The sequence below is a fragment of the Periplaneta americana genome, chromosome 11, assembly GCF_040183065.1.
Source record: "Periplaneta americana isolate PAMFEO1 chromosome 11, P.americana_PAMFEO1_priV1, whole genome shotgun sequence".
Lineage (NCBI taxonomy): Eukaryota > Metazoa > Arthropoda > Insecta > Blattodea > Blattidae > Periplaneta > Periplaneta americana.
The window spans coordinates 84687763-84701053 of record NC_091127.1 but is presented as its reverse complement, the minus strand read 5'-3'; the positions used below and the strand labels follow the sequence as shown (position 1 = coordinate 84701053).

The 13291-nt window shown below is 35.3% G+C and overlaps 1 protein-coding gene across 1 annotated transcript in view; it reads left to right on the top strand.

Moving 5' to 3' along the window:
- Positions 1-3584: 3584 nt before the first annotated feature.
- Positions 3585-13291, top strand: part of LOC138709166 (chromatin assembly factor 1 subunit A-like) — an 81664-nt gene continuing 71957 nt past the window's right edge. The window contains exons 1-3 of the mRNA XM_069839723.1: positions 3585-3771; positions 3885-3952; positions 6416-6472. Coding sequence (XP_069695824.1) covers positions 3928-3952; positions 6416-6472 — 82 coding nt within the window. The 5' untranslated portion in view covers positions 3585-3771; positions 3885-3927. The remainder of the gene's footprint in view (positions 3772-3884; positions 3953-6415; positions 6473-13291) is intronic.

Genomic DNA, 13291 nt, shown 5'->3' with positions numbered 1-13291 from the left:
GTTGAAATATTTTATATAAGTTTCAGATATTATTTTTATTACGTTAATTGATTTTAATAATAATTTAAGTAACGCCTAAAGCAAGTATAGGCCTACTTATTTGGATGTAGTATCGCTTCGAAAAAAAATAAGTTTTAAGTTCAGTATTAAAAATATTACATATTAAGTATTGCGGAAGGATTCGGAACCCTGGTCCATCGTTTCCCTAAGCCCTTGTCTCTTCTGGTACTTAAGGCTTCGTAATAATAGTTATTTTAGGGTACTTTGCATATACTGATAATGTTAATAGTGGTGGGCACTACCTGACACCTAGCGGCAAAATAACTTTTTTCAAGACTCGCACCACGGCCGACTTGATGTTCCCTTCGCTTTTTTGTATACGATCTTGACAATAGTAATATTTTTCTGAAATTGGATAATTTCTCAATTCCACCACGAGGCGCTGTCTGCCAAGCTCTGGTGTCCACAGAAGAAATATTCAATATGAATTAAAATAAATGATTAAAGAATAATAATAACACTTATAAATATTAAATAAGAAAATAATAAGTATTATTATGTTTAGTTCTGTTAATTATGGCAAAAGCGTGAGTTTGAAAGCAGGGAAGGTACCACATAGTAACCTGTTCAGTTTAAGTAACATGATGACAGAGACGTAATTTTGTAGTTCATTCGCTGAGTAGCACCCCTAGGCTAAACTGCAATGTTTCAAAGTAATCACTTGGGTAATTATTTACCATAACTTGTACTGAGTTTTATAATTTCACTCACTGCACTGATACATTCCACTTGATATTGCAGATTCAAGAATCATAGTTTCAAGATTTTGCTTCTCAGTGGATTATAATCCGCATTCTTCGAAGGAACAAGCTTTTCAGCTAAAGCTGCTGCAATGTTATCTAGAAGCGGCCTAACAAATTTCACAGTAATGTTATTAGCAAGTCGGTTTTTGCCGTCTTCATCACAAATTCGCATTGCAAGAGAGGGCATCTACACAGTAACAGCTCAATTTCCGAACACAAATTTTCTAATATGTTCTTGTTTGGTATTCTCTTTCGATGATTAAGCAGCTGATCTAGAATCAATTTTGCATGAATACTGCCTTCATCGGTCTCTTTCCATACATTTTCCTGTTCTTTATGTAACGGATCTCTTTCAGTTAGTTGGAGTTTTTCGGTTGTTTTCGTTATCTCATCTTGCTTCTCTTGTAACACCTGATTAAGTTGTGTAATGTTCACATGCAACCTGTTAATTATTTCTTTTTAGCTCCACAAAGTTGACAATGTCTGTTTGCGTCGCTTTATGGTCATTTTCAACTGGCAAGAAGGGAATGTCATTAACTGATGCTGAGCCACTCGGAACATCTTGTTCAAATAGTGAAAAACCAATATAACTAAAAGATTTGCGTTTCTTGGGTGGAGGGAGATCAGTTTTAGTAACTGTTCGTCATGATCTTCTGATATCTGTCACTTTATACCTAGGATAATGAGGGAATATTGTTTTTAATAGTCTAAATTTTCCATTATTAGAATAATCTTCTTCCCTGAAATGTAAACTACAAACGACTGAAACTGGGGAGTTGCTTTAGGAACAAAGTCTCCGCGTGAAATCACTTTAAGACATTTCCGCATCTTTCTATTTACTTACTTATGGCTTTTAAGGAACACGGAGGTTCATTGCCGCCCTCACATAAGCCCGCCATTGGTCCCTATCCTGTGCAAGATTAATCCAGTCCCTATCATCATATCCCACCTCCCTCAAATCCATTTAATATTACCTTCCCATCTACGTCTCGGCCTCCCCAAAGGTCTTATTTCCTCTGGCCTCCTAACTATCACTCTATATGCATATCTGAATTCGCCCATACATACTACATGCTCTGTCCATCTCAAACGTCTGGATTTAATGTTCCTAATTATGTCAGGTGAAGAATACAATGCGTGCAGTTCTGCGTTATGTAACTTCCTCCATTCTCCTCTAATTCCATCGCTCTTACCCCAAATACTTTTGTAAGAACCTTATTCTGAAACACCCTTAATCTCTGTTCCTCTCTCAAAATGAGAGTCCAAATTTCACAACCATACAGAACAACCGGTAATATAACTGTTTTTATAGATTCTAACTTTCCCATTTTTTTGACAGCAGACTAGATGGCAAAAGCTTCTCAACCGAATAATAAGAGGCATTCCCATATTTATTCTGTGTTTAATTTTCTCCCGAGTGTCATTCATATTTGTCACTCTTGCTCCAAGATATTTGAATTTTTGTCCACACCTGTGGATTAACGGTTAGTGCGTCTAGCTGCGAAACAGGTGGCCGGGTTCGATTCCCGGTAGGTGCAGGTTACCTGGTTGAGGTTTTTTCCCTCAACGCAATATGAGCAAATGCTGGGTAACTTTCGTTGTTGGACCTTGGACTCACTTCACCGGCATTATCACCTTCATCTCATTCAGACGCTAAATAGGAAGATGTTGATAAAGCGTCGTAGAATAACCTACTAAAATAAAATAAAATATTTGAATTTTTCCACCTCTTCGAAGGATACAACTCCAATTTTTATATTTCAATTTCGTACAATATTATGGTCACGAAATATAATCATCTTTCTCTGTCACTCGGAAATTCCTGGAATGATATTGCTCGTCCACTCTTTTTTCTATTCGAAGTACACAATAGTACACAATAATACGTCATTTTGAATCATATCACAAAAATTCTCATACCAGTAGAAATAAGCGCAATATTACTAATTATAATCGTACAAGAAACCATACACCCATTCCTCAGTGAACCTTGGGAGTCAGTGACATCTGGCGGGAATTTCATATTTTCTCGATTATAGCTTTAACAAAGGGATCAAAATGAATTGTCAAGGCTGGTAAAGGAGAAGCGAAGGGAGCATCAAGTCGGCCGTGCTCGCAGATAAGCGTTGATTGAGCAGGCAGTGTAAATAGCCGTTAGGATGTGATCCAGCAGGCAGTGACGATAACGTAATGATACGATAGTCTATTATTATTTTATTGCATGTCTTAATATCTGTTTCAATTTGATTGGTTACTAAATATGGTAGGCATATTGCAATGTTTGCACACCACAGTCATTATTACAAAATTATAAATCTAAAATGAAAGTAAAACGTGGTAAAACCACAATCTATTATATATAATCACATATATACTGCGGTAAAACCCTCATTCATGAAAACGCGTAAACAATTGAACAAGCTGATTCGGACCGGTTCAGATGATAACTGAATTTTATGCTTACATTGGGGCCCAAACGATTAGCGCATGTGTAGTTAAGATAGCGGAGGGTGAGATTTATCCATTCGTATAAAATTCAAACAGCGACTCTATTCTCTATTCTATTCTGCGCTCGTTGGTAGTGACAGAAAATAACTTTAAATATGATTATCTTTGCTTCGTGAGAAAAAGGGACTTTTTCATATTTTGCGAGAAGAAATTCCCTCTTCCACAGTAGTATTAATATTACTGGAAATAAAATGAATGTGTTGGTTAGTTTATGTAAAATACAAAGAAAACAAAATAATAAGATTTTTTTTCTGCACATTTCATCTTTCATCCTCGTATTTTATGTACACAAATTGATAAGGACTCTAATTGATTTCAATGTATCTTCCGGTTGTAGTGACAGTTCCCGCGCATTTGTGTGGTCTCTAAATTTAAGGTGAATCGTGGTGAACCGAATGATTTTTGTATGAAGAAAAGTTTGTGATGATATATTTGTTATGTAAATGTTGAGTGCTTTAAGGTATATTGCAAAATATTGAACAAAAAGAATACAAATAGCTAATATTGCAACAATTTAATATGTTAAGATAATTGTAATGTTCCTCATTTATACTAATTTAAATACTGTTTCAGGAATCTGTAATACATTTTGTTCATTGAGCCAGCGAAATCAAATATGAAGACAAAGCCCGCTGAAGATGGTAAGTGAGGTTAAATAATTTTGAGAAAACGTAACCAGAAGATCAGAGTTCATGCCTCGATGTTAGCATATATTTTGAGTTTTTGATCGGGAATTGTTTTTATTCAATTTTTACGATTTATTTCTATTTACTCTAAGAACATAGGCCTAATGTTTATCTAGGTAGGCCTAGTTGTAAGCGTTATAGTTTTAAATGTAATGCAACTTTTATTTATACAATCAATTACAACACGTTACAAGGACCAAATCCTACCGTCCATGATCAGATCCGATGGTACGGCGCAGTGGCAAAACATGTAGGCCGCAGGCCTATAGTTTTTTCATTTTATTGACTCTAATGACTAGAGAAATGGTGAAATGGAGATCGCCTGAACTGAAAAATTGCGAAGGAAAATTGCCCCAACATCTTTATCTAGGCTACCACAAATTCGACTTACATTTGCCAGGATTTATATTCATCAATCTTAATGTATCCAGCTGTTTGCTGACAACATAAAGTCCACTGTATGTCTAGTCAGTTGTTTTTCACGAGAAATGAGAGGTATTTTGATCGGTGTTCATTATAGATGCCTGTTGCTAGTAGCCAGAGTTGGGGTGTAGTCAATATGTACTGCAGGGCTGTGTGGATTTATATTTATGACTAGCTGTTTGTCACGTTATGAATGAACTAACCTAACCTAATCTAAGTGCGTAGGTGTCTATTCCAAAATCGGCGGAATCCGCTCAACGCTCGTTTAACCTTATTAAAAATTCAAGATGTCGATATTGATTTGCTTCACAGTAGTTGTTTCCCGTTCTTACTTTAACATCGGATAAACTCCAGAACACGGACTGCACCCTTTCCCTCTTACTTCAAAATACCAACCTTGTGCACACAAAATAAATTATTGGTACTGAAGAGTGCCTTTTCTTAAATATAATGATGCGTATTCGACAAACGCAGACAAATCTGCTCTTTTTAGTATTTTAAGACATAATTTGGTAGGTGCAGTCCGTGTTCTAATTACACACAGTTTCAGGATATTCCATTCTGGAACAGAACCCATCGGTTCTTATTGAAAATAGGATATCAGCAAAACAATTTCACAATATCCCATTCTTGAAAAGAACCCATCTGTTCTTACTGAAAATTAGATATTATCAGCACAATCCTATAGATGAAATTTAGGCATCTCCTCACACTATACATGGGAGAGAAAAAGCACTTCAAATCATTGAATTCACAGTATTCAGATTCACGCCACTCAGATTTCCCCTCAACTAACCCACTAACTTTGTCACATACCTCGGACTCATGTTACTCAGGTATCCCCTCAACAAACCCACTAACCTTGTCATATCTTGGGCTCATGTCACTCATATCTCCCCAACTGACCCACTAATCTTGTCGGTCTTATATTCACAGAATAGGTTAAGAGAGGAGAGGACAGGACTGAGAATAATAATAACTCAGTTTTTCATATTTTATGGCGTAGCTCCCTCCCTCACCAGATCCCTCAGTTCTTTGTAACTTGTGGTTGAGCCTTCAGACAAAGCATTAATAGAATAAAAGGTAATTTTTCATAAGAAGTGTACCAGAAAAGGCACAATTTTTTATTTAGTTATTGTCTTCTGCGACGTCTGTGCATGGTAAACAATGGTTTTACATTCTGTTCGCAGACTTTCAACATAATGTTAAGAAGGTGCTTTTATGGGCTTACAGTAATACTGTGTACTTTCTAATAAATAAAATCGAACATACTTACCTCTCTGTTCTTACCTGCGCCATATTGACTGTAGGAGATCCTCCTATTTGTCGGTTGTATACTATTATGTCATAGATGTTTTTATACAATCTCTACTTTGCTGAGAGGTCCAGGGCGAATTACTGGAGAACAGAAAAATTTAAGGTTATACTGATTAGTTAGTTTACTTCCACAAAATCTTACATTACACTGACTGCACACGCACCATTATTCTCAATGGACTAATTAATCACTTTTACCTACCCTCTTTCTTCATCATCCAAATAATTCTTGTGGTGGGAAAGACGTGGCACTGGTTCACTTCTTCTGAAGAATTACCTAAGAAAATATTTCAGAATAATGTTCTGTCTCTGAGGAATACATGCCTTGATTTTTACTGCGCAGTACGTTTATTTAAAGTGTATTTAATAATCAGAACTTAGTAATTTCTGTTGTAGTTTAGTATGTAAATAAACATGTTTGGCTTTGGATTTCCTTTATCTGATAAGGGAGCAACTTTGTCAATCAACAGTATAAGATGATGTACGATTGCAGTCATTACTTGTTTTATTCAATAATTTTCTAATTTGTAATTCGTAATCTTGTGTTTTAGTTTGGTTTTGTTGTTAAGCCCTTTAAGCAAAAAATTGATGAGAATGAAGGCAATAGCATTAATATGTGTCATGACATGCAAATTAATTTTCGTTGCTTCTTAATTTGTGTCTGTATGGTTGTTTCAGATAATGCAGTTGAAAGACGAGATATAGAAACACCACCAAGAAAAAAGTTAAAACAAGGTAATAGTGTAGCAACTTTAATTTAAGGGTTCTATGAATTGAACACACTTATATTTAACTTCAAAGGTAGTCAACTTATTTCATTTGCATTGTCTGACTTACAAAGACAGATTACCACATTGATGTCACAGATATTAGGAATTTTTAGTGGGAATGTAATGGAAAAGAAGAAAACACGTGTCCTGACTCTCTCTATTCTTTGTCCTTGTTCTCAGGCCTTTGGGATTGTTTTGGGTAATAGTTTTTAAAAATGAAGAGGCATGTGTCGTGACATTTACACAAGGTAGATCAGGCTAAAAAAATTGTTTAAAAATAGTGATATCACTGCTGTAGGCCTATGTAGTCTCTTGTTGCATCCAAGTCTTCCACCTTCTGCCACACTTGTGGAAGGCATTGTACACCATCAGTGTGTCCATCTCTGTTAATGTCCCAAAGTGTCCACCCTACGGCATGAATAATTGTCTCTCCTGTGTTGTAATGCTTCCCTCAAGGTGGCTGTCTCATTTTGGGAAAGAGATCATAATCGTACAGATTCATATCGGATGAATATGGCAGTTGGTATGATACTTCCCAGCGCCAGTGCCACAGAAGGTCTGTTATGGCATTAGCAGTGTGACTCCTTGCATTGTCATGAAGAATGATAGGGACCATTTCCAGAAGATGTTGTCACTTTCTCCTTAAGGCTGGACGAAGATGATGTTGCAGGAAATTGCAGTAGTACGCAGCATCTAAGGTCTGCCGTAGTGATACAGCATGGTGGAGTATTACCACAGTTTAGTATATACAGTTGCGAAGCTTGGGATGATTTTTTGCATTTCTCACGGTAGTTGCTAGCCGCTTGGAGCGCTGTGAGTACTAGGAACAATAGACAGTGTCACTGCCATCGTGATCTAATACAGGCCATAAGGCAAACCATGTAACTCGCTTAACCCGATCATGAAGGGTGGCTTTTAAATCATATAAATTAGTTGGAATGCATAAAGAATAACATATATTTCTCTAAAATTTAGTGTAATTGCAATAATAAAATTTAAAACAATGCTTATGAGACACTTCAGACATAATTCACTTGCGAGTTAAGGTGAAATATTATTTTTGGTGTGAAAATTACCTTGTTTGTATGTGTAATATCTGCCTTTATTTCGATTAAATATTGTGAAATTCTTGTACATTCATTTATGCACTATTCAATAATTTTCAGTTGCACCGCACGGATATTTAGATATGTTGAAATTATAGGTTATGTTTACCATACCACAATTATCTTCTTTATACTGTGACTGTACCATTACTTCAATATTCGCATTTATATATTATAATTAAGCATAATGTCATGTATGATACACCGTACATTCAATTTGTCTGTATTTTAATACTACAATTGAGTACGTATTGATTTATTGTATTAATCTACTTCTTAAGAGACAAAATAACACAATCGTACATACACTAATTTCATAGGAGTGGTATGGTAAATTTTCTATCTACAATAATTAAGGAAGGTAGATGTGCTAAATTAAAATCACAACATAAATTCTTTTTCATTAAACCTCAAAATAGCTGCCATTCTAAACCTAAAATGTTGATGTGAATAGATTATGTTAACATGTAAAATTCTCTTCACAATAAAATAACACAGTTTTGTAATTATTTCTGCAACAAATTATGCAATAAGAAGTAAATGGAACTTATGGACACATTCCACTAAATAAAACTTAGTAATGATATGCAATAAAGTTACAATATTTCACTGAGCTCCATACACTGAAATAGAAAACCCAAACATACATTATCGTCTGCTCGGGAAAGGGTCTGTGCTGAGGCGATAGTAGCGATCCTGGTGGTCAGCAACTATCTATGTTTGCATATTTATTAAGTATTGAGCTTCGCAACTGTATATACTGTACTAAACTGTGGTATTACCACATAAATGTTATACACCACAATGAATAAAAGCAATATTATCTTCTTACTTTGAAAATACTGTGCAGCTGCAGTAATATCAGCCTTATTGACAGATTTCCAGGTTTATTGGCACATCTAATGAGGCAGCATTACCCTTTTTACTTGTCAAGCTTCTAATAAATGTAACTAGAGAAACTTTCTTTAACAATAAGCATGCATAGTATATTGTAAAGAAGTTGGACTCAAATTTTCTGTAAACATTGTGGATAATTCACACAGCCTTCACCAATTACTTCTAAAACAAAATTTCCTTTTGTGTAGCACAGCTGTAGAAACATCTTGCACCTAAGAGAGGAAGCTAGGATATGTATCATTGTACTTTCATAAAAAATCTCATTGGCTGCAACTGCTGTGCTTCTCATACATGGCCATGTTGTGGCTGATTTATGGTGAAAAAAACCAGACATTGCTGTTAGCTTTTCTCGTGGTACTCACATTTTCTGCTTTTTAGTACATCACCACATTCCACATCCCCTCATTTCAGCTATCATCTGTAATAGTTGAAAATAACCTGGGATGAAATCTTGATGGCTGATATAGAAAGGACTTGGGGTTCTGGGCTTATCAAGTTCTCGTCTGGGGATGGGATTTGACTCTGTTAGGACTGGGGCAGGATGGCCCACTTGTCAGCATCAGAGTCAAGAAATTAAGCCAGTGCACCACTTGGACTGGAACAGTCATTATTAGTCACTGGATTTTTATGTAATAAAATGTAGTAAATATCGGGGAAATATGTAATTAAATACGTAATATTAATAAAATACGTAATTTAAAATCATTATTTATTATGTAATAAAATGTAGTAAATATCGGGGAAATATGTAATTAAATACGTAATATTAATAAAATACGTAATTTAAAATCATTATTTATTAATGCATTAAATTCACAAAAATATCGTAACAATTTAATTGGTCAGTTGAAGTGGGAGGATGCTGCAGCCTGGAAAGTCGATTTGCCATTTCCACCTCATTGTATAGTTTACAAATATAACTTGTCTCTTTCACAATCTATGCTTTTTCTCGTGCCTTAAGATTTCCGAGAAAAAAATATATTTTTTTTTCACACATAATGGTACTTTGACTTGCCTAACACCTGATCCAAATCCCTCACTAATAGCTTACTTTCAATTTGTAACAAAGTTAAATGACCGGTGCACCTGACCATCGCCGATTCTGAGAAAGTATTAGTGCAAATGTATAGGGTTAAAGCACTCCGAACTACTGTTTTTTTTTTTTTTACAGATAAAGGGTTGGAATCTCCAGTATTATGTTTGTTTATTTTTAAAAGAACTATTCTCTTAAGCCAGCTTTAGAAATTAAAATATTTTCTATAGTTGTGAAGAGAACATAATGATGTCAGTTCCGGGCCCTCCCTCTTTACCAGCATTGTGTAATGTAGTGAGAACAAAAGGCAGCCCACCAGGCGGTGTTATGGGACAGGGACATTAAGATTTATCTCCAAGTATATATGAAAGAAAATTCAATACTTTAATCTGAAAAATGAAACGAATTTAATACAAAAAATTAAAAACTCAATAACTGCCTAGATATGTACAAAAATGTCACATTTTTTACGTAATATGTATAATATGTAATATTACTAAGAACATGTAAAAATATGTAAAATGAAACTCAACTATAACCATATAAGAACCACAAGTCACTGACATTTGTCATTTTCAGTAGTCTACAAGTAAAGGAATGCAATATGTAATTACATAAAAATCCAGGCTCTAGTCATCATATATAGGGTGCACAGTGGACTAATGTAAGCCTAAGTGCATGGATCCAGTCCTTGAAAAGCATCATGACATTTTATCCTAAATTATCTGACACTGTTTCTCTCAGTTCTTCCCTATTTCTCTTATCTCTTTTCCTCCCTTCTTCTGCTTTTAATTGAAGTTGCTGATCATATAAATGAATTCTCTTTTATATGTACCGGAGACTATATTGTCTTGAAAAACTGAAGACTTCTTTTGAGGTAATGACACTATAATGGGGGAATTGGGATAATACAGGTATGAGATTGCTAGGCCTATATTTTGGGAGGGAAGCAGTAGTTACTTCTTCAGGGAATGTTGAGATTGGATTCATTGCATTGCTGATGAAACAGCAAACACAAAGTTTTGAAAGTTAAATTTACTTCATTTTGAGATTAAAAAAAGAAGAAAAATAAATTCTACTCTTTGGGACTAAATTTACACGACTAAATCCTCAAATTTTGAATCTATTGGAAAGATAAAATACAAACAATTAACTCCTCTTTGTTATCTTTCTTGGATTTTGTATTTTCAGCTCATTTGTTGTTTCTTCATCTTTGAATGAGTGAGTCAAACGAAGTAGTTATTTGTAACAACTCCATTGAGAAGAATTTTCTCACTTTCTCCTTTTCACCTGAAGATGAACATAGAATCTTTGAAATGTAATTTTTTTTATGTATTTCGTCAATAATGCATGAAGTCTGTTTAAACCTCTAATGGAAATGGAATAGTTGCTGCTCCAACACTATCCTCACTTACCATAAACTCTGCTTATTTGTGTTGGAACCTGGATCTCTAGTGTAGATGAATATTATAATGTACTATACTTTGCACAGGGAATGGTTATGTGTGATAACTAGGGCTCGGAAGTTTATGCCCTAAAAATTTGATGAATATGTATGCATTTATGCCCAAAAAATTGCATAAATATCTCACAAAATATGCTGATTCAATTCGAGCGTATTTTAACCAAATAATAGATTCTAGACAATTTATTTTAGTCCATGGATGTTGAAGGTCCTGCCTCGTTGTTGTAGCACAAAAAACTTCATTCTACATTGCAAGAAGTAGCAGGAGTGTGTTGGTTTTGTAGATGCTTTTCCTTCGAGAACTTCTCAAATTTCATTCAGTTGATCATAGCCAGGGTTTTTGGAAAGAACATTATATAGGCCTACTTTCTCCTTCACTTTTTCTCCTACAATTCCTGGTAGTGATGTTAAACTGGAGATTGTTCTATCGAAATCTGCTAAAATTTTTTGTAAAGGAATACCAATTGCTTCCAATGACTTGATAGCTTTAGGAATACTGTGAAAATGGGCTGATTTGAATACAAGGTGACCTTCTAATTCATTGTTCGACACAGCTTCTTGAGCTAATGCAATAGATGCGGCATCATTGGACTCTAAAGAATTGATGATTTCTCTAATTTGAGAAAAATGTTCAGAATAATATAGAGCAGCCTCAAGCCAAGTCCCCCAATGTATTAGAATTGTTGCGGTGGCAGAGGTATATCTGGTGCTATTGTTCTGAATATTTGAATTCTAGAATGCAATAGGCATACAGTAGATTTATGGACACATCCAAAATCTTCCATCATTACCATAGGAAAAATAGTGCATTGCAACTATATAATAACTGATGCAGAGGTTCAATAGAATGTTTTCAAAAATAAAAAGGAAATCATTTACCTTTTCAAATATTCTTTAAATTCAAACCCTAAAATACACACATTTTGCACTTTCTCATTTTTTTGTTGCATGTTGTATCTGAGTTTCAATTTTTCGAAACACGGTTAGGGACTATAAAGCCTAATTCTGTCTACTTCGAAAGCCTGAATCTGTTTTAAAATTTATTTCATTTATATTTCAAAGTGGTGCATTCTGTTTCGAAAAGTTCTTGGCTACTATGGTCGTTCAGTAATATTGATCACTTCCTCACCATCACTCATAAGTTTTTGGAAACTGTCAGTACATGTGTATAGTGGAAACTGACATCTTGCACTGTTGAGCCTTGAACTACAGTTTAAATGGCAGAAGACTGTCTATCAAGTTAAACTCAAGTTAACTGGTAGTGAAGATTTATAATACAAAGCAGAACGAAGAGTTTAAACTGAATGTAAGGTTTAAATGGCATTCATAATACCAGCCCTGAAACACACTCGGACATGGATTAACTTTTCAACAGCCGGGTAGCTCAGTTGGTAGAGCAGCTGGCTACGGACTGGAAGGTCCGGGGTTCGATCCCAGGTGGCGACAGGATTTTTTCTCGTTGCCAAACTTTCAGAACGGCCCCGAGGTTCACTCAGCCTCCTATAAAATTGAGTACCGGGTCTTTCCCGGGGGTAAAAGGTGGCCAGAGTGTGGTGCCGACCACACCACTTCATTCTAGTGCCGAGGTCATGGAAAGCATGGGGCTCTACCTCCATGCCCCCCAAGTGCCTTCATGGCATGTTACGGGGATACCTTTACCTTTTACATAATGCAAAGTAAAGCTTGCCTTGATTCAACGATGGTGATTCCCCTTGTATGCCTTGTGTGCATGTGCAGAGAGAGGAGGCATGACATCATAGCTTTGAGAATGATTTCATCACATTTCGTAATTGATTGCGTAAACATGTCTTTCGCAGGAATTATTCAACTGCATGAGTTAATGTGCTGGGAGGATTTTTTTTTTTTTCAGAAAGAAAAAAAATTATAAAATGTTATAAACTCATAATTATGCCATAAAGGCATAAAATGTTGAAAATATAATGCATTTATAAAAATGGCCAATATATGCAATTATATGCCACTTAAAACTATATTTAGAGTACTTGGAAGTAGATAATTCGTATAAATATCCCACAGGCATATAGATATAAGACTTGCGAGAAAATATGCAAATTCATGAACTTAAGATCCCTGGTGATATCAGTAAATTATGAAGTCAGCCATGTATTACTCACCTATTTTTGTAGATCAAGTCAGTCCTTCTATCCTTCAGGGCAGCAAACCTGTCGATAATGTCATTGTGAAAGGGGTAACGTTCAGTAAGTCAAGCTAAGAGTTCCTTTTGGATTTGCAGTATTCGACAAAGGTGAAAGTCAACACTTT